The sequence below is a fragment of the Malaclemys terrapin genome, chromosome 6 (assembly GCF_027887155.1).
Source record: "Malaclemys terrapin pileata isolate rMalTer1 chromosome 6, rMalTer1.hap1, whole genome shotgun sequence".
NCBI classification, from domain to species: Eukaryota; Metazoa; Chordata; order Testudines; family Emydidae; genus Malaclemys; species Malaclemys terrapin.
In genome coordinates, this window is record NC_071510.1 from 28,582,440 (window position 1) to 28,603,034 (window position 20,595).

The following is a 20,595-nucleotide window of genomic DNA, read 5'->3' on the forward strand; positions in this document are numbered from 1 at the left end:
TATTATAGGCCTCAGGACGCTAAATTATTGTGTGCCATAGACAGATAACAGGAGGGACTCAGGTGTGACATTGCCTGAGGACCCTTCAGTAACAGGGAATTAAGTGAGCTATTCCCAGGTGACCCTGTCAAGAGATCTACATCCCACCCTGCAGAGGAAGGCAAAAAACCCCAAGGTCACTGCCAGTCTCACCAGTTAGAGCCTGAGTGTGTGAGCAAGAGCCAGCCAACCAAGCACTGAAGAGAAAATCCTCAGTACCACCTCAGAACTGGCTTATTCCGTCCAGGGTTCCATCGACAACTGTGGCCATCTCTAATGCTACAGAGACAAACAAACCACACCTACAGTGGGGGTCGAGGGGTAATCAATCCCTTTCTGACAGGTGACCAGCTGAAGCCCTGAAGCATAAGATTTTTAGGAACATCAGATGCTTAGGAAACAGGAAGTTAAATATGAATAATAAAGTGGACCTGACACAAAGGTGGGAGAGAGAATTCCCCAGAGTGCAAGGTGGGTCTGAGGCAGCAGATCACAACACTCTGAGCCCAAAATTGCTAAAATGCCATCATGTGGTAGTAACAAACCCAGCACTTCTGGTCCATTTTAAACCTTGATTAAATTCTCCTACACTTGGCCAACACAAGCCTTGATTCATTGATGGTACTTGACATTCTTTTTGCCTGTCTAGAACAAAGAAAATGCAATCTGTGGCTTATAGTTAGAATTAGTGTTGCGGGGGTCTTGCTACTGAAAATAATACATCTGGAAAAGCCTGCAGGTAAATAGACATGTACATATAATGAAAATTAATGTGTGTTAATATTAACTATGTGAACACATATATTTAATATTGTTATGAGCTGGGTGAAACCTTGTTATGGGTTGTTAATACCTCTTTGAGATTGAATGTGAATGCATCCTTCAATTAACATAACTGAGAGCCTGAGTTAATCAGAAATCCACCAGGTAAAACAAAAAGGGGTTGTGAACCCACCCAGAAGCTTTGGACTGAGTGGACAGAGGGGTTTTGCTGAGGGGTGTGTGAGCGAAGGCAAAAGACACAGATCAGAGAGTGGGCCTGGTGGACGGAGGTTTAAAAACAAGAAAGCCAACCAGCAGCCTATAAGCATAGAGTGACCTGGAAAAAGCTAGAGACAGCTTTTGGGTCAGGTGTTGAGGCTGTACACTAAGAAACTGCTCCATTCGTTCTTGGTTCCTTCTGATTTCAGACACATGACTTTGTACATTCCTTGGAAATAAATAGGATTGCATCAAAGAAAATACCAGATTCCATCATTTTCTACTTCCACTTTCACTTTATATTCTTGTTTAAATGAGACTGAACAGAAGTGGTTGGATTTCTATAACTATAAGAGAGAGAATGACTCTGTAGCCCAATGGTTAGGGCACCCACCTGGGAGGTGAGAGACCTGACATCCAGTCCCCCTGCTCCAGTCATTCTTTCATTATTTATCCACAGTGGGACAGTTTCAACAGGGGAGACTAAGAGTGCCTCCACATCAGAATATTCTATAGCCCGTGGTTAAAGCATCTTAAGAGATGTGAGACCCCTATTCAAATCCTTTCTCTCCCTCTGGCAGAGCGGGGGAAATTGAATCTGGGTCTCTTGCATCCCAAGTGAATGCTCTAACCACTGGGCTAAACGTTATAGGGTGGGCACGACCTCTTCTTCCTCCAGCTGTGTTGCGTGGAACGAGGCAGCTGCCTAACTAATTCACTGGTTCAGGAAATGTGTTAGGTATCTAAGTCACCGAGTCGATGCAGCGGGTTCCCATTCGTGGATGATTAGGAGAGGCAGGTATCTCCTTGCAGCCTAGCACATACCCCTGTTGTCAGCATTGCTCTTCAGCTAGCTTCGGTGGCTCCCTGCCTAGCATGCTGGCTTTTGTGGATCGCAATGATAGGCACCTCTCTCTTCCATTTTATTGTATAGGGAGCCTAGGTATTTAACTTGGCCTTGTGGACCACAGTGTTGGTCTTTTGATTTTCCAGGTGTTTGAAAGTTAGGTACTGTAATCCTCAGCATTGCAATGCCTACGTCCCTTCATGGATTCCATCCTGGATCTTAACCTATTTAATGTTCTTTGTGAACTGCCAAGTACGTTGATGGTTTGATATATAAAGATATACATACATACATACAATGTTTGTTCTAAAAGAACAATCTGGATGCTCAACTTTCAATTAGTTCAATTAGTTTTTCTAAACAGGTGGCATTAACATAAAGTAAAGTTAATAATCAAGACATTTATGTAGGCTTACTACACCATGATGTAATCAAAAAGATAGGCTGCTGCCTACATCAGAACATTATTTCTGGAATATTTGACAATATTTGACCATAGTCAAATAACAGGTGGTCAACTGACTGGTCAGTTGATGTTATTCAACTGGTCAATTAACCAGTTGGCCAAACCTCATCTCTCTGGAAGTGTTTAGTCTTTTCCATTTTAAACCAGCATTGCAGTTCCTATGTCGTTTTAAAATGTACCTAGTTACACTAAACAGCACGCTTTATAATGCCATTTTGCCTTGTCTCTCGCTCTTGTTGCCCTCTACCCTATCAAGAATTAGAAAGAAGGCCCTGGAGAGGCGAGAAGAAACCATAATTGTAGATCGCACTTGCAGACAAGAAACATTTACTTATGAGATGGTAAGATTTCCCCCTCTTCTCCTCCCAGACTCTTAAGACAGTTGAATCCTGTCAAGAAAACAGCTCTCAAGGACTTACTTTGTTTTGTGTTTTTGATTTGCTGGTGAAACCAACTATATCATTCACACTGTTGTACTGAGTTTGCAAACAATGACTAAGATGACATATGCTCCTATAAGTGGGTAGCTCACACTGCAACACTTTTGGGGCAGGGACAGTCTCTCACTGTGTTTGTAGAGTCCCTAACACAATGGGATTCTAATCTTGGCTGAGGCTTCTAAGCATTATCAGAATATTACTGATGATAATAATAACATGGTTTCTGTTTTATATGGGAGCCCCAATGTGCTGGGTGCTGTACAGACATATAATACGATTAAGGCATAGGCCGTATAGCAGGGGTTCTCAAACTGGGGGTCAGCACCCCTCAGGGGGTCGCGAGGTTATTACATGGGGGGGTCGCGAGCTGTCAGCCTCCACCCCAAACCCCGCTTTGCCTCCATCCAGCATTTATAATGGTGTTAAATATATAAAAAGTGTTTTTAATTTATAAGGGGGGGGTTGCATTCAGAAGCTTGCTATGTGAAAGGGGTCACCAGTACAAAAGTTTGAGAACCCCTGCACTATAGGCAATGCCTAGAGCTCAGGAGTCATGGGATGGTGTCACAACCTCCTCTTTAATTTAAAACAAAAATATCCACAACCATAATGGACAGAGACTTTTTTTTTTTTTTTTTTTTTTTAAATGAAAGGTGAAATTTTCCTAAATTTCCAGCTCCTGGAATCAACTGATTATACAAGAAAAACACCAGACATTATGAGAGTTAGGAATTGCCCTGTGTGACCCTCCTGCACTTACACGCGCTTAACAATGCTGCCTCCTCTTACCTTGTCCTCTGTCTGTGTCTGTGTGTTAACATTGTGTAGTATACATAAGAAACAAATCAAAAACAAATTGCAGGTAATGAGTTGGCACAGATATTTTCTAGAAAACAGTAGGAGCTACTCAGCAGTCTTGCGAGCCACGCTCTTTAAAAAGAAGGCAAGTGTACGGCAATTGATGCTCTAATACGGCAATGTCAGTAGTTCCAATGGAATTTATTATTGAAAGTAAAACATACTAGACAGTCTGAGTTTTGTTTACATTAGCAAAAGAGACTCCAGTGATAGAGTCCGATTAGCTTGTACTTCAAGGACTAGTAGTTATCGCTGCACAGGGCTACAGCAGCAGAAAGCATCTCTGCTATTAAAGCTAAAGAGCACTTTGTGGTGGCCGGATTGCAGTGAAAGCCTTTTTCAGCCAGAAGTTTGTTTTCATTTGGGGTAACGCTCCCCAACTGTTTGGGGAGACTGGTTGTTAGAGAAGGGAGAAATTACCTTCCTTATTCTGTTTGACAGCTGGGGTTTCATCTTAAGGAAAGAGCATAACAAAAATGCTTTCAGCTCATATCCAGAACATGCTAGTTTGTACTATAGGAGGTAGTGCCTGAGGATAAGAGGCATGGTGGGGCTGGATTCTTGGTTTGGATTTGCTTGACATTTGGATTGAGTAAAGAGGCCTCAAATCATGTACATCATTAGCAAGAGTCTCTTGTTTTCGCACACTTTTCCCATGTTTAGTTTCTGGACCATTGTACAATTTGCAGTAGAATGCACTCGGACATATGTATTAACATTTTATCTTCCTAGGAGTCTCATGCAATTGGAAAGAAGCCAAAAGATCCAGCAAATCTAATTGAGGAAGGAGAACTTTTCCTAACTCTGAACATCTTTTATCCTGTCATATTTCAGAAGGTTGGTATTCAAAATTCTCTGGGTCAGAGTCTGATACATTTTCCCACCTTGAATTGTGTCTCATTCCACAAGTAGTCTCACTGAAGTCAGTGGGATCATACAAGGAGCAAGATGCCACACAAGACTGAGCGTTCTTATTTATCAGTTAGCCTGTAGGTGCTATTACAATTTATCCAAATTGGAGGTCCTAGACCCGGTATAAGCATACCATAAATCACACTCAAAAGCTGCCAGAGACTGGCTTTCTGTGATTCGAGGTGGTAGTTGTAAAAGTTGCAGTCTTTTCTTAATGGTTCAGTAGTAACTTCATAGTTTTACTGCAGATCAGAATGTGTAGCATTTAGAACTAACGTACTTTCTGTGGGTCTGGCCAACAGTTGTACTCAGATTACTTGTAGGGTTGCCAACTTTGGTTGGATGAATTCCTGGAGATTTCATCACATGGCATAATCTTTAATTAAAGATTAATCTTTAATTCCTGGAGACTCCAGGACAATCTTGGAGGGTTGGCAGCCCTAGTTACTTGCAGCCACGAAAAGCTTAGAGTCTGTGCTTCAAATTAGTTCCTTTGTCGTACAAACTTGCGGCAGCTTTACAGGGGCTGTGGAAAGCTGATGTCAGCCTTTTATGGGGAGGAGTTAGGCCTTGTGGTGCTAATGACCCCAGTTAGGCATTCTGTAGCAGTGCTGGTGGTAACTGAAGGCTGCTCACTGTTTTTTTTTTTTTTTTTTTTTTTTTTTTAGCATAAAGATCACAAACCTTATCAGACAGTGCTTGTGTTGGGCAGTCAAAAACTCACTGAGCTCAGAGACTCCATTTCTTGTGTCAGCGACCTTCAGATGGGTGGTGAGTTCAGCAGCCACCCTGACCAAGCACCAGAGCATATTAGCAAGGTACAATCATCTGATGTAAAGGGGATGAGGGTGTATGTGTTTGTGCTTGGTTGTTTTTTCCCCCACCAACAGTAAAATGCAATGGTGCAGTTGGATTACATAATTCTGTGAGTATCCGGATATCATGGTGGGAGGCCAAATTTAATACCAGGCTACATCTGTAATCTGAGAGATTTACTGACCTTTGGGGAATGCTTTTTGAGATGCATGGCTAGAAGATGCACTAGTATAAATTTCAGAATGCTTTGAAGATAAAAAATGAGTGTTTAACTATTACTAGGGTCTATGAAATGCCTCACATGTTTCTGAGCACTAGAACATAACCATTACAGCTAAAGTTATTTGCCAGAAGTCACCAGATGCCTGTCAGAGTGAGACATCAGCTCTTCTGTTTTACTTGGCAATTAAAATATGGAAAAACCACACACTTTGCACTTATTGTGACTTCTTAAAATTACAGTTAACACATGCATATACACACAAAGTATACATACATTATTGTATATTATATCTATGCACAATTGCATATGTAACATATATGTAAAACATTCCTAAACCACAACAAAATTATTTGAAGAGCTACATTCTTAAAATACATTTCCATATAGAGTCCGGCTAACATCCCAAAGCAGCCTTCTGCTTTCTTTAATTTTACCTTTGTAAATTAAAAAGGTATTAATCTGAAAATGAATAGATCAGTGCTTAAAGTTTCGAATGTGGATAAAAGACTACCTTTCTCTGTCCCCATTTAAATGATTATTTAAAAAATAACCCCAGCTTCTCCAAAAAGTAATCTATAATTTACTGTGGGATGCTCCTAAGGGGAAATTGGCATCTGCCTTACTTATGCAGTGGTTCCCGCTGTTCCTTAATAATACACCTCTACCCCAATACGATGCAGTCCTCGGGAGACCAAAAATCTCACCGTGTTACAGGAGAGACTGTGTTATATCGAACTTGCTTTGGCCCTCCCTGTTCCTTGTTCCCTGACCACCCCCTCCAGAGACCCCCATCCCTAATCACCCCTACCCAACCCCCGTGTCCCCTGACTGCTCTGACCTCTATCCACATACCCCGCCCCCTGACAGGCACTCACCGGCAGCGGCAGGAAGCGGAGCAGCCCGGCCCCAGCCCGCTCCACTCCGCCACCTCCCAGCCGCTGCGCTTAGTTTCCCGCTATCGGTGAGTGCGGGGAGGTTGGGGAAGGGACGCGCCCCCTGGCCCCCCCCACCTGCGGCGGGAAGCGGAGTGACGCGGCCCCAGCCCACTCCGCTTTCCTTGCTCTGGCCCCAGCCGTCTCGCTGGGGGTGGGGCTGGGGAAAGGTCCTGCACTCACCTGCGGCAGGAAGTGGAGCCCTCTGGCCCCAGCCAGCTCCACTCGCCAGCTCCCAGCCGCTGCGCTCCACTTCCTGCCGCAGGTGAGTGCAGGACCTTTCCCCAGCCCCACCCCCAGCGAGACGGCTGGGGCCAGAGCAAGGAAAGCGGAGTGGGCTGGGGCCGCGTCACTCCGCTTCCCGCCGCAGGTGGGGGGGGCCAGGGGGCGCGTCCCTTCCCCAACCTCCCCGCACTCACCGATAGCAGGAAACTAAGCGCAGCGGCTGGGAGCTGGCGAGTGGAGCTGGCTGGGGCCGGGCTGCTCCACTTCCTGCTGCTGCCGGTGAGTACAGGGAGGTTGGGGAAAGGACGCCTCCCACACTCACCAGCGGTGGGAAGCGGAGCGATGCGGCTGGGAGCTAGCGGAGTGGAGCGGGCTGGGGCCGGGCTGCTCCGCTTCCGCCGCTGCCGGTGAGTACGAGGGGGATCCCTTCCCCTAAGCCCCTTCCCCCGAGCGACACGGCTGGGGCCAGGGCGAGGGAAGCAGAGTGGGCTGCTCCCGGCCCCCAGCTAATCCTCAGGGCCACTCTGGGACTGCAGGGCCCCCAAAAGTGCCCCCCCACAGCTCCTGTCTCCCATACCCTGGCGGGGGGGAGCCCCTGACCGCCCCCGAGACCCTCTGCCCCTTATCCAACCCCTCAGCCATGGCCTGGCCCGGCACCCTTAACACGCTGCTTTACCGTGTTGTATGCGAACCCGCATTATATAGGGTTGCATTGTATCAGGGTAGAGGTGTGTGTGTATATATAAACATCTCTATAGAGAGAGAGCCCTTGTGCAGGCTCTTCATTGACTTTAAGCTATATATTTGTGAGGTTAATTTATTTCCTTTTGTCTACTTTCTATTGTTTTAAGTTCCCAAACCCATAATAAAAAAAAAACTTTGATATGACTGTATTTTCTATTCATATAAATACTACTTGCTGCTAATTTTAGCCTGTCCACATGTACAGCTCTCAATGTATTGTAGAGCGCAGCTGATTAACAGATTAATAACACATGGTTATTTTGCCAAATCGTTTTTTCTTCTTTTTTAATTTTTCTTCCTAGTTGATATGAAAGAGTTTAGCAAAGGAGCTCGCTCTTCTATATAAGAGTTAATCTACACTGCCTTGTCACAGAACTTGTTGCATAAATAGTGGATACTCATGGGCTAGCTTCAGTAATTTCTGGTGATGCGGAATTCTGTGAGCCCCGTTAATGCTGATATGAATGGCATAAAACATTAATTAACCTCTGTGAGAAAATGTGTGGTACAAATGGCCTGTCTCTGTGTGACAAATTGTGTAATTAAGAGAGCATTTTGTGGGATGCTGGATCTCTTCAGAGCACTAAAAAGGGATGATTTGACCTTCCAGAACAGCACATCTGTCTTGTTTATGGAGGTGTGCGTAGTCACTATTGCCACATGGCCACCTTTAATTTATGTTTTGGTGCAGGATTGCAATAGAGTTGATGACTTGTCATCCTGGGGAACAGTGGGTCTTGTGGCATGGCCTGCTCTGACCTTGCTAGTTTTTAGCAATTGGAAAGTTGTGCCTAAATTCTGTAAAAGATGCTCATGAGTTTTTAGAAATCTGTGAATAGCAGAATGGGGAAATAATAAGAAAAGAAAGATCAGCATGATCAGTTTGCCGTTAACAGGGCCGGCTCCAGGGTTTTGGCCGCCCCAAGCAGCCAAAACAAAACAAAACAAAAAGCCACGATCGCGATCTGTGGCGGCAATTCGCCGGGAAGTCCTTCGCTCCCAGCGGGAGCGAGGGACTGTCCGCCGAATTGCTGCCGAATACCTGGACGTGCCGCCCCTCTCCGGAGCGGCCGCCCCAAGCACCTGCTTGAGAAGCTGGTGCCTGGAGCCGGCCCTGGCCGTCAACAGCGTAGCTCTGCCCTAATTTTTAGTTCTGTATTGTTTTCAGAAATCACACACTGTAGCCAGTGACTCTGCAACAAGCCATACTGTGACATCAATATTTAAGCCGAACTCCCCAATGGGAAGCTCTGCTTAAAAACTGACAGAATGATACAGCCAAATATAATATACGTACATAAAGTGCACCACAAATAAGCTTCATTTTGCAAGGTTTCTGTTGTTTAATCTGTTTTTGTTTGTAGTACTAACGTTGTGTCTCTCTCTCTCTCTCTCTCTCTCTCTCTGTCCAAGGATCTCTACAAATCTGCTTTCTTTTATTTTGAAGGCGTTTTTTACAATGATAAAAGGCACTCAGAGTGCAGAGATCTGAGCAGGTACAGTATAAACAGTCCCTCAGTGGGAGGAGATCCTTAGGGAAGAGAAGAGAAACTTGACTGATTCTGCTGCTGATGTGTGATGTTTCGAGAAAACCCCCTAATTTCCCTCCCCTTCCATAACCATCCCCAGCATTGAACTGATCTTCCTGAAGATCTAAAACTGCTTCCTCTGTATGAGCTGGGTCCATTTATTTCTTGGGAATGGGTTCTATGACGGGAAAAAGATTGGCAGCTGCAGGTTTGCCTGGACTAGACTTTAAAATGCCATGACTATTTACAAAGGGCTTGTCTACACAGTGTCATTGTGTGTTCTACAGGGGTGTGAATTGTAGAGCGCTCTACCTGCCCCACATAGACCCTGCCAGTGAAAACTCAAAGGTGTGCATTGATGTAATCCCATTTCAAACAGGACTAAGTCAGTGTGCACTAGGTAACTTTTAGTTTATGCCAACACTGTCTATGTGGGTCAATTAGAGTGCTCTATATTTCATGCCCATGTAGAGCCTACTAAGGTGCCATGTAGACAAGCCCAAAGACTGTTAAAGGGTGTCTCAAAAAAAAAAAAAGGGGGGGCAATTGTCAGCTAGACTACAAATTAAAAAGGTGCTATTTTTGTGAAGCCAGCAACCCCTCGTCTCTTCCTCCCATTACTGAGCATACATTGAATACTTTCTACACGAGTACTTCCCAGAGTTGGCAGAGAGAAGTTATGTGATCATCCCTGAGACAGGAGATGGGCCGAGCTGTGGTGGCTGGGATGGGAGGTGTCTTTGAGACCATTTCAAACTGTGGTTCAATTTTGAAAACTGACTGAATTAAACCATCAATACATATTTATATGAAGGGCGTATGGCCTTTGTCGGGAGCTGAGCTATTATGGTGGGCAGTATAGAAATCCTCAGGGCTGGATTTGGTTCCTTACTGTGCCACAGACTTACTGTGCAGTGTTGAGCAAGATGCATAATCTCTGTGCCTCACTCTTTGCTCACAAAATGAGGATGCTCATACTTTCCTAGCTCAGAGAAGTGTGAGTAAATGCTACGTGTGGTAGTGGAACACCTCATAGCGATGAACATGTTCTAATAAATACATGTGAGCTGAGGTCAGAAATAAGTGCAAAAGGTGATTGAGGTTTGGTGTGCCACAAAACACATGACTTCCATGCATGTCCAGGAAAGTCCTCAACTTTACTTGGATTTCTTTAGAAAAATGATTGGCATTGGATTCCGGGCAGCCTCAAGGCAGTGTATAACTCTCTGAAAATGTGTTAGTCAACAAATCCCTACACACTAATGTAAGAAATGTTGGTAACTTTTTTTGTGATGAAGCGTTTCAGACGAACCTAAAATACAAGGTGCACAGATAACTTTCATACATTTTCAGCTTCTAACATAGCAATCCTAATTATCGTCTGTCCATGAAATTTCAGAACAATTATTGAGTGGTCAGAATCTCATGATCGAGGCTATGGGAACCTTCAGACTGCTAAAATGGAGGACTACACGTTTAATGACTTGTCCATCAAAATTGGTTTTCCATACCTCTTCTGTCACCAAGGAGATTGTGAGCATATCATTCTCATCACAGACATAAGGTAAATTATTACTATTTGGGAGTGCTCATGCAGTTACTATAAGTGCTTTGCTTTCGCTCTTACAAAGCCTGATCTCAGAGAGTGCTTGATAAACACCAGTATCAACACTATTTCAGAAAGCTGAAGTAGAATAATTTCTAGAGTATAATAGTGTAATTTTTATGCAGAATTGGCTTAGTAAAAAGGTTTTATTCTGTATGCACCTAATCCTCTGCAGCAAGCAAGGAGATAGATAGAAGGGAAACGAGAGACCATCGTGTAATAAAACAGCCATAAAACTGGTATTGGATTGGCCCATGTCCTGCACTCCTTTGCCTTTTGTTAACAGCCTGCTCCTGCAAGATGCTCAGTGTCTCCCATGAGTTGGTGAGCATTCCTGTTGTCCTCAGTAGGAACGCTCAATGTATGGCAGCTAGGAATACTCCTTCAGCTCTCCCACTTAGAGAGGAAGCCAAAAAGCTTTTGTTCCCATAAGCCTGCTATACCTAGGGTTTGCACTGAGCATCTCTTAGGTGGCGCTTGACATCTCCCAGGATAGGGCATTACATGTCTAATGGAGATCAGCTTTACCACTGACCATACTAGTGAGTCTGCAATATGATGCGACTAGTATTCATGTCTTAAGATTTGTGTCAGTGTTCCACAATTCTGAATGTGACTTTTCCTGGTCAGCATTGTCCTCTAACCTGACTTGTCCGTGATGGTGTTCAGACACAATAAAATGATGCAATGTAGCCAAGCCCTTATTCTGTTCCTCTCTGTGCCAGGCTTGTTCATCAGGATGACTGCCTGGACAGGACCCTGTATCCCTTGCTAATCAAGAAGCATTGGTTATGGACTAGAAAATGCTTTGTGTGCAAAATGTATACAGCCAGGTAAGTGACCAGTGCTATTTGGTTAGCTTGGTTTCTTCATCCATCTAAGACTTCTGTTAACAGAAATCTTTCTAAGTGTCTTTTTTTAATATAGTATATATATTTTTTAATCAACATCCTCTGTCCTTGTACTCCAGGTGTTTGTGTCCATATAGAACTAATTCAAATTATTAGCCAGGCACAACCCACTTTTTTCTTATACACAAATCCTCAATTATTAAGTATCATTTTCTGAAGAATGTCACTGTCGTGCCCATCCTACAGACTATTGAACGATAGGGGAATCTCTTGTAGGACAACCAAAAGAGAGTGGAAATCTTGAGGGTGGCAAACCTCTGGATAGCTCTCTTATGTTTGATACTTAGCATATGAGCACAGAACCCAGATCTATTTATTTTAGGGTTTTTATAGCATTTATTTTCTCAGTAAATTTTACTGATAGAGCAAAATGCTAGATTGAAACAATGATTATAACAGGACAAAATCAGAGTCTCTTTTTCAGGAGTCCATGTGTTGTATCTGTTAAAAAATGGTGTCTTCATTAAAGTATAGATAGTAGAGGAAGAGGAGTTAAGGTAACACCCTGATTTTACTATGCTGCTTTAAGTATCTCAATACAATCATTTTAAAGGTTAAAAAGACAAAAAATATAGCTTCTCTTCTTCAACAGTTTAATGGGTTGTCTCTCTCTCCCCCTCCCCCCATTGTCTCTTTAGGCTCTGTAAGCAGAAAAATACATCTGTGGCCATTTGTGCTAATCCACACCCAGGCTTTGCTAGCTGTTTGCTCTAGTTAGAGAGAACTGAGAGAGAACCCTCTGTCCCCTGCAATACTTTATATCCTATTCATCTGGTCTTAGGAAAAGCCTGTCTGCAGACACGGTAGAAATCTCTGTATCAGGAAAGTAAACCAATCCCACAGGCTAGATATGACACCTCAGTGTTTTGGCTTGGTCACTTCAAAACCAAGTTTTGGCCACTTGCTCTAAGTGGTAATTCATGCCCCTTATCCCATTCTGATACATGGACTGTGCTCCTTTATCTTCAGTATATTGTGATAGGATCACTCAAGATAATCCAGCAGAATGCTGTTGGGACAGCCCATCTTCACATTCTTAGCAAGTCCCCTGGATGCCATCAGAAGTGGCCATAATCCATCTGAGGAGTCTGACCATAAGGGGAGGTGGAGCCAAAGGATCAATGTCAGGGAAAGACAGGGTGGGGAATGCATTACCAGAGGTGATGGTCTCTAACTGCATTAAATTAAAACCAGGATTAAGCACTAAGATTAAATGGGGAGATGCTGAGCCATTGCTGACCAGAGCAACTTTGGCTGGACGTCTCTGTACATTCTAATCTGTGTTGGATAGCATCTTCAGTCACTGTTTTTTTTTTTTTTTTTTTTTTTTTTAAATGAGTAGCAAAGGCCTTGTCTACAATGCAAATATTTGCACCAGTGTAGCTATGCAGTTATAGTTCACTAGTGCAACCCCCCTAGTGTAGACGTGCTGCACTGGAGCAAATAGTGATGTAACAGTACAGCTTTCCTTTCTCTTTTGCAAGTCATTTCTTGCATTAGTGCAGTCCATCTACACTCTGGGTTTGTACTATGTTTATAGAATACCTCAGGGCACTGGGTGTGGGTGTCTTGATCTTTAAGTTCTCCCATATAATTATTTCGCTGCACATCTACCATTCCTCATCTTGACAGCTATATTGATGCTCTACACTTCTCAATAGAAGTGAAGTTATCAGCACCCTCCCTATTTAACCCAGTCTCCCCTGCCTCATTCAAGCCTATGATTTGAAAGGAAAATATTGTATGTGTAGATGCACATGTGTAAACAAAATATCATAAGTGACCAAACTGCATCAAAAACAATGCAAGCTCTTAAATTAAGATATAATTAAAACTGCCACTTGTCTGCTAATAGCAACAGTAAGTAAGAGAACTTAGAACAGATTAAAAATTCAATTCTAATGACCGAGAGGAAAAGCACTAGACTTTGGATGGCAGTGTTCAGTGTCAATCCCAATGATCTCAACCTGTTTCTAACAAAGTGTGTCTCTCCATTCAGTTGATTCCCAATTCTCTGAACAGATCTGGTTGTTGCTCAAGCAGTTTGCATAATTGGACAAGCTGTTATATATCTAAATTCCTCGCCCTCCCCAGGCAAAATACAGTTTTGATTTGTTGCTTAAGTTGCCAGGCAATGAACAGGAGCTTCATATTATAATTTGAGTACCTAAAAGTTTGCTAAGCGCTTCACAGAACAAGTAAGGACACAGCCCCTGCTAGATGCTGCTGCAGCACGTTTGTGGTTGTGATTCAGGGAATGAGGTTCTTGGCAAACAGGTTTGGGAAAGAGCTGCCTCTGTAGGGAAATGGAGTAGGATGGCAAGGATAAGACTCGCCCCACTGGGTTACTGTATCTTACATTCAACACCTGTACATGCAGTGAAATATGAAATGACTCTAAGAATAAGATTTTGATGGGGGTGTATCCTATACACATCAAATGTGTCAGTCTAAAGTGAAACACCTGTGTTTTAAAACCTGCAGGTGGGTGACTAACGAGGACAGTCTCGCTCCAGAGGACCCCTGTTTCTTCTGTGATGTTTGTTTTCGAATGCTCCATTATGATGCAGAAGGCAATAAACTGGGAGAGTTCCTTGCTTACCCTTACGTTGACCCAGGGACTTTCAACTAAGGCTTCAACGAGAATGAATTCAGTGAACTGGAACCATGAATCTGTTGCAGTGGCAGTTGGGTGGTTCTGAACAGATGTAGTCTGAAATACTGCTGGGGTTTGGGATAGGCCATCGTTCCTTTGTTCAGTAGTGGGGATTCCTGCGCACATCAAGTTTTTGAATCTTGTTGGTAATCCAGAAAGGGAGCATTTACTTTTACACAGTGGATTAGTGTGGAGGAAACAGCCTCAGCCATGCTTCGTTTTAACTATAAAAATGCAAAAGAGTACTGTTTACTTTTTTTAAAGTGCCTACAGTACATTAAATGTGGAACGACAGACTTCTAGGCAGAGAGACTAACACTTACAAATCCGGGTGTCCAAAGCTAGGGTCCTGAATAAAAGAAATCTGATCGTTAAAAGCTGTGCTCCTTTGGCTTCCATTAACTTCAAAGGATACTCCATTTGACTTGTAAGCACCCGGGTTTGAAAATTCTGGCCACAGTTGCCTTTGAACAAGGGCAGATGACTTTCATTAACTCTGATGGCAGTAATCCAAACCAATCAGGAGGAGAGAATACAGCCTAAGAAACCAGTCACAGCATGCTAGTTTATTTCCAGGTCTTTTGCTTCAAGCAATGGCTGCTTGTTGTTAATCAACACATTTTCCTTTCTTCTTCTCTCTCTCTGAAGGAAGAGGCATTTGTGAAGAGTAAAATATGTTGATTTACCAATGCACTGTGTGCTACATTTCAAATTAATTTCATGTTTCTTTCAATTCCTATGCTCCTGAGTTTATCATTTAAAGTTCATAATGGGCATTATTGCAAGAGCATCTTTGCTATTTTAATATTACTTGACTTCTCTTTACTGAAACTTAATAAAGTCCTATAGTCATTAAAATGTGACCTGTCAGCCAAGTTTATTCTGCTCATGCAGTATTACATAAGTAAGAGTCCTCTGCTTGCCGAGATATATTTCAATCTTCCAGGGAGCCTAGAGGTAAAGTTTTTTGTTTTTTAGTTGTCTGAAATTCTGGGAAGTTGAACAGAACAGACCTCTGCTGTTTAGTAAGAGTAATAGCATGAATTGCTCTTCTCTCATACATTTCAAAAAGTCCATCAGTTCCCCCCCACACAAAAAATCAGCTTTGCTGGGCATGGAAGTGCCTTCACCCTGTGTATATATGAAAAGGGTTTGTCAGAACTGATTCTATATGATTCAGGTTTTTATATGCCTCCATCCTGCCAACACTTACTCACAATAGTGAGGTTAAGCATATGTGTAATCCCACTGACTTAAAAAATTAAGTATCTGTGTAAATGTTGGCAGGGGATCGGGGTCACACTGTGCCTATCACTGTTGTAGCTGAATGCCTTCCCATGGCACATTAAGCATTGTGACTAGTATCAGTCAATGGTCCTTTCTCCTTTCCTCTACTGTGAGAAGAATTATGTGAAGTTTTTTATTTTACTCCTCTATTTGCTGTGCTATATGTCCTTTGAAAATAAGGTCAAAGAAGTGCATCTTCCATTTGGGATGGAAGGTGAGGAGATTTGTGGTAGTTTTTAGTGTCTAAGTGCGAGCGTGTGGTACATTTAGTGATGATTGATCCACCACACTCAAACAGTCACTATCTTAGATTGGGTAGTAGTGGGAGAGAAGCCAGTCAGGTGAAAGCAAGACTATAGGAAACATTTCACCACTGTTCCAGCTTTGCAATTCATCCATTATTTTTTTTTTCTTAAAAGGTCTTAATAAAGGCAGGGCTATGTCATGGCTGGTATCTAGAATGTGGATGGATGTGAGTAGAAAACACATTTGAAATATGCATGCTCTTGAGCCCTATCTTGGTGTTCTGTCTCTCTTTGCACAGTAGGCTGGTTTGTGCTGCTATGAAGGCTTTTAAAAAAATTCCCTTTAGAATGCAACTTTCATGTTTCCTTCGAAGAGTAGCATTTCAGTGATGCTTACCTTCCCCAAGCCCCTCTTCTTTGGCTGCCTTCTATTAACATATGGGCTTTCCAATCCTCTTTAGCACTGCAACTGTGATTAGATAAAACAGTAGCTTTAGAAATTACACCAGCTGTCTGTTGTGTGATAGCTTATCCATCCTTCTAAGAGGCCAATCATTACAGGTTTTCTTACTAGAAAGGATAGAAGAGAAATTCTGAGATGAGGAAACCCAAAATTTGTTTGGGTCTAGAGTTTTAATAATAAAACTCTTTTCTATCCTGTTTGCTCTAACTAGCCTGACTAATTAACCACTTCACCTTCTCACCTCTGCAAGGCAAAGTCTCAGACAAACTTACCTTAAAATGACTGGTTTATATAGCTTAAAAAAAAAAAAAAAACTTGCTAGAGCCAGTCCTCCATTTATCTGATAATGTGCAGAGACACAAGTTACAGCTCTGGTTGTGAGAATTTGCTATATTTATGTATTTTGCAGGGGAGATAGAGGAGTGCTACATTTCTTGTATGTGTTGTGTTCTGGCCCTATCGCATGTCAAATTAAGTGACTTGAATGCTACATTGAGTAACAAGATCACAAATTATATTTTGAAAAATCCTTTCATTCCTTGAGTCCCAGGAGCAGTCAAAGGACAGCTGGGTCTGGTTTTGGTTTAGTGTTTTCTTCTGAATGAGCCCTCTGAGTCAAACCTAGTAATGGCCCCAGCTGTCCATTTATAATTAAATTTCTAAGATACCAGCTGGGTATTTGTGTTTTGGCTACTTGTTTAACGATGTTAGCATTTAAATGATCACAACTTCAACATTTATTTAACACCCCATGAAGATAAATGAGCAAAAATCATATCTATTTATATTCTCTGGCTTAGTCACTCATCAAGAAGAGCAGAGTAACATTCTGAGATGGAATGAAGCTGACTTGTGGCTGTAGGTAGACATAGCCTTACAGCAGCAGAGCGGTAGCTCGGTAGTGTAGACACTTGCTATAGTGATGGAAGGGGTTTTTCCATCGCTGTGGTAAATCCGCCCCCTCAAGAGGCCATAGCTAGGTTGACAGAAGAATTCTTTCATCAACCTAGCTGCATCTGCAGTGCGGGTTACTGTAGATGTACGAGTTGTGAAATTTTCATAGCCTTGAGTGAAGTAGCTAGGTCAACCTAAGTTTTACATGTAGACCAGGCCTTAGTACCTAGTCTACGTACCTAGTGTTTTTAACTGGTAATACTTTTGTTTCTTAGGAATACCTATTATATGAAAAAATGTTACACAGTTGGCACTAATTGCACTAGGGACAGGAAATGCAGAATTAACCTTAATTGTGTTGTCTTGGCACCTAAACATTACAATAGGGCTTTTATTACTTGATCACACAACATACAGCCAATGATGCATATGAGCTTCCCATCAAACTACTGACAAGTTCTTAGCACCTACATTGTTATAGGTGCAGGCTTGTGACTTTTTTGGCTGGTTGTATTAACTGAAGCCCTCAGAAAAACAGAAGTAAGAATTGAAAGCAGGGCTCTTGCACAGCACTGAAAAGCACTAGCACCATGTGAGCATGCAAGAAATGCACGGGTCTCTCATCCAAAAGGCTTACAGACTAAATAGAGTAGGTGAGCAAAGCCTGGAACTGGAAAAGGAGGCAGAGACTTGCTCAAGGTCACACAGCAAGTCAGCTAAATAGCTGTGTAGAGAATTCAGCTCTCTTAAGTCCCACTTCAATGCCCAATCCACTGGACTGCAGTGCTAATTTTTATTATTTATATATAAAAAATATCTCCACCTGATACCAGTAGCTGTTGCCATGACAGAGATGTAAAAACTAGGCATTGTAAGGGTGGCATGCTTCCAGACACACAGCCTCACTCCTACTCAATGTCTAAAATTAGACCAGATTGGGCCTCTTCAAAACAGTCATCTGCTTTCAAGCATCAGTCACTGCCCCTGATACGACATGTGGCTGTGCCTCCTGCACCTGGTGCATCTTAAACCACCTTCCACAGATTTGTGCCTTTGTTTAGGTTTGTTAGAATTTTAGAACATAAGCTATGAACAGATATGAGCTCTGAGGTGACAAAGGGCAACATTAGGGCTTGTGGCTGAGCAATGGCTATCCTGCCTAAAGCATTCAGAGTCTGGAGACCCCACTTACTCTAGGAGATCTCCTTGCCTCCTCTCAGGAACAGAGAGAGTACATGCACAAGAGAGCTCTTGCAACTAGTTCTGCCTGGGATCAACCAGAGCAGTGGCTCTCAACCTTTCCAGACTACTGTACCCCTTTCAGGAGTCTGATTTGTCTTGCATACCCCCAAGTTTCACCTCACTTAAAAGTTACTTGCTTACAAAATCAGACCTAAAAATAGTGTGTCAGCCCCACTATTACTGAAAAACTGCTTACTGTCTCATTTTTACCATATGATTATAGCATCAATTGGAATACAAATATTGTACTTACATTTCAGTGGATCTGGACACATTTTGGGGAAGAGACCCCTCGTGGTGACTTGCTCAGGCAGTCTGCCAGAGTATTTTGAACTCCCAGGAGGAGTTACATTTCAGTGTAGAGTATATCGAGCAGTATAAACAAGCCATTGTCTGGATGAAATTTTAGTTTGTACTGACTGCGCGAGGGCTTTTTATGTAGCCTGTTGTAAAACTAGGTAAACATCTAGATGAGCTGATGAACCTCCTCAAACACCTCTGGGTACATATACCCCTGGTTGAGAACCACTCAACTAGAAATTCATCAGGGATGATTTTTTAAGCCTCTGGAGTTTAAAAAAAAAGAAGAAGAAAAAAAAAGGAAAATCCACTAACATTATTCTTGTTGCTAGATCTCCCGAATAAATCTCTAAATAAGTAAAATTTGTCTTACCTGTAACAAAGTAGTCAAATGGGAACACAATCTTGACCGTCTGCTGCCAAGCAGAACCCATTTGTATGTAATGGAAATCACAGACCAGAGATTGTGACACTGGCTAATGGTGATGTTCCCAAGCACTAGAATGCCTTGGAGCAGGATCAGAGAGGGTTTCTTCTCCTGGGAGACATGACCCATGCTCATATTTCTACTATAGACGAGCTATGACCATCTCGCACTGGCCTGTCCAACTGTTGACCCCTATGTCCCCTGCTGCTGTTTGTTGAGGGAGAAGGAGATGCACACTAAAAGAGCAGAAAGAATAAGACGAGAGCTGGGAGTTGATCCTTGCCGAGAGGCTGGCTGCTATGTTGGCGGAAGCCTGTGAGAAGCATGAGGCTTTTCACGTCTTAGAGGGATGAAGCCCTCTGCTTCTCAATGGCCCAGGGAAGGGCAAATGGGTCTGGTGAAAAAATGCATTTAAGGTACTCACTTCTTGGCACATACAAACTTGCCCTGTCTCAGTCCTACGGTCTTCAGTTCCTGCAGGGAAATGCATATGCTATGAAAATGGCAACTAAGCCCAGGCATGGTACAGATAGTTTTTGAAAGATTGCTAAAAAGTATTTAGAACGATCTTTACTTTTTATCCATGTACTACAGTTTTCCTTTAAGGAAAAGAATATTTTGTGCTGATACAACATGTTTCACCCTGAGCTTCTCAACACTTCACAAGCTAGCAAAACCTAGCTACAGAATCCAGTTATCTTAAATCTCAGTCCCCAGCTTGAGTGTTGTGAGGAAGAGGTAGTGGTTAGTCTATTAAACGCCAACATCATTTGTTTCTAAACCAAGTATTTTCAACCTTGCCAAATCTTTTGGCATTTCCCACCCCATAACATTGAGCACTTTGCCAGCACAATGGTGAGGTAGACCTTTGCTTCTCACATTGAGGGAAAGTAGGAAACCTAGAACACCTTAGTTCCTCCTTGATTTTACTACTGCTGTACAATCTCACAGTAAAAAGTGACTTGAACAGATCAATGTTGCTTTCTAATCCTGCTCAGGCACTTGAGTTTACATCACAACAGCACCATTTTGCTTTACAAAACACCTAGTTACATTGCCCAATTGCATGAACACTAGTAAACTTGTGGTTTGAAAAGTAAGGCTGTAACTAAACTTATTGTGTATTCAATTGCACAAGTATAATTTGTGAGAAACCAAGAGCTGTTCTTGCCTCTTCTAGCAGAGTTTGGCATCCTGACAGTGCCTTGGTTATCTCACCTCCATTTCATGAAAAGGATTTGGAAATAACACTGGTCTACAATTTTTGAGAAGTCGTCTGCTTCAGAGATAAAATGTGCTATTTATTATGTATTTTGATGTGCTGAATTCAAATATGACAATTAAAACAACTGGCTACTGTTTCTAAGATATTTAAGTTTTTACATTTTATGTCTATGTATATTGTGTAGATAGTAGAGTTTTAATCATCAATTGTAAACTTAGGTCTTTTCATGTGTTTATGGTTGCTTTACATGATAATATTTCACCTGTCCTGTTTATGTAACGCTTTAAAAATCAGCAAAAGGGTTATATAAATAAAATTTATTATGAA

General features: G+C 42.4%; 1 protein-coding gene across 2 annotated transcripts in view; it reads left to right on the forward strand.

Moving 5' to 3' along the window:
• SNAPC3 (small nuclear RNA activating complex polypeptide 3) overlaps positions 1 to 20,595 on the forward strand; it is a 37,150-nt gene extending 16,555 nt beyond the window's left edge. The window contains exons 3-9 of one of the 2 annotated variants that reach the window (XM_054032119.1): positions 2,590 to 2,674; positions 4,364 to 4,468; positions 5,212 to 5,361; positions 8,897 to 8,979; positions 10,412 to 10,576; positions 11,344 to 11,451; positions 15,892 to 20,595. In XM_054032119.1, the coding sequence (XP_053888094.1) occupies positions 2,590 to 2,674; positions 4,364 to 4,468; positions 5,212 to 5,361; positions 8,897 to 8,979; positions 10,412 to 10,576; positions 11,344 to 11,451; positions 15,892 to 15,898 (703 nt within the window). In that variant the 3' untranslated portion in view covers positions 15,899 to 20,595. Of the gene's footprint in view, positions 1 to 2,589; positions 2,675 to 4,363; positions 4,469 to 5,211; positions 5,362 to 8,896; positions 8,980 to 10,411; positions 10,577 to 11,343; positions 11,452 to 14,013; positions 15,044 to 15,891 lie in introns of those variants that run through there. The other variant, XM_054032118.1, reaches the window with a different exon arrangement.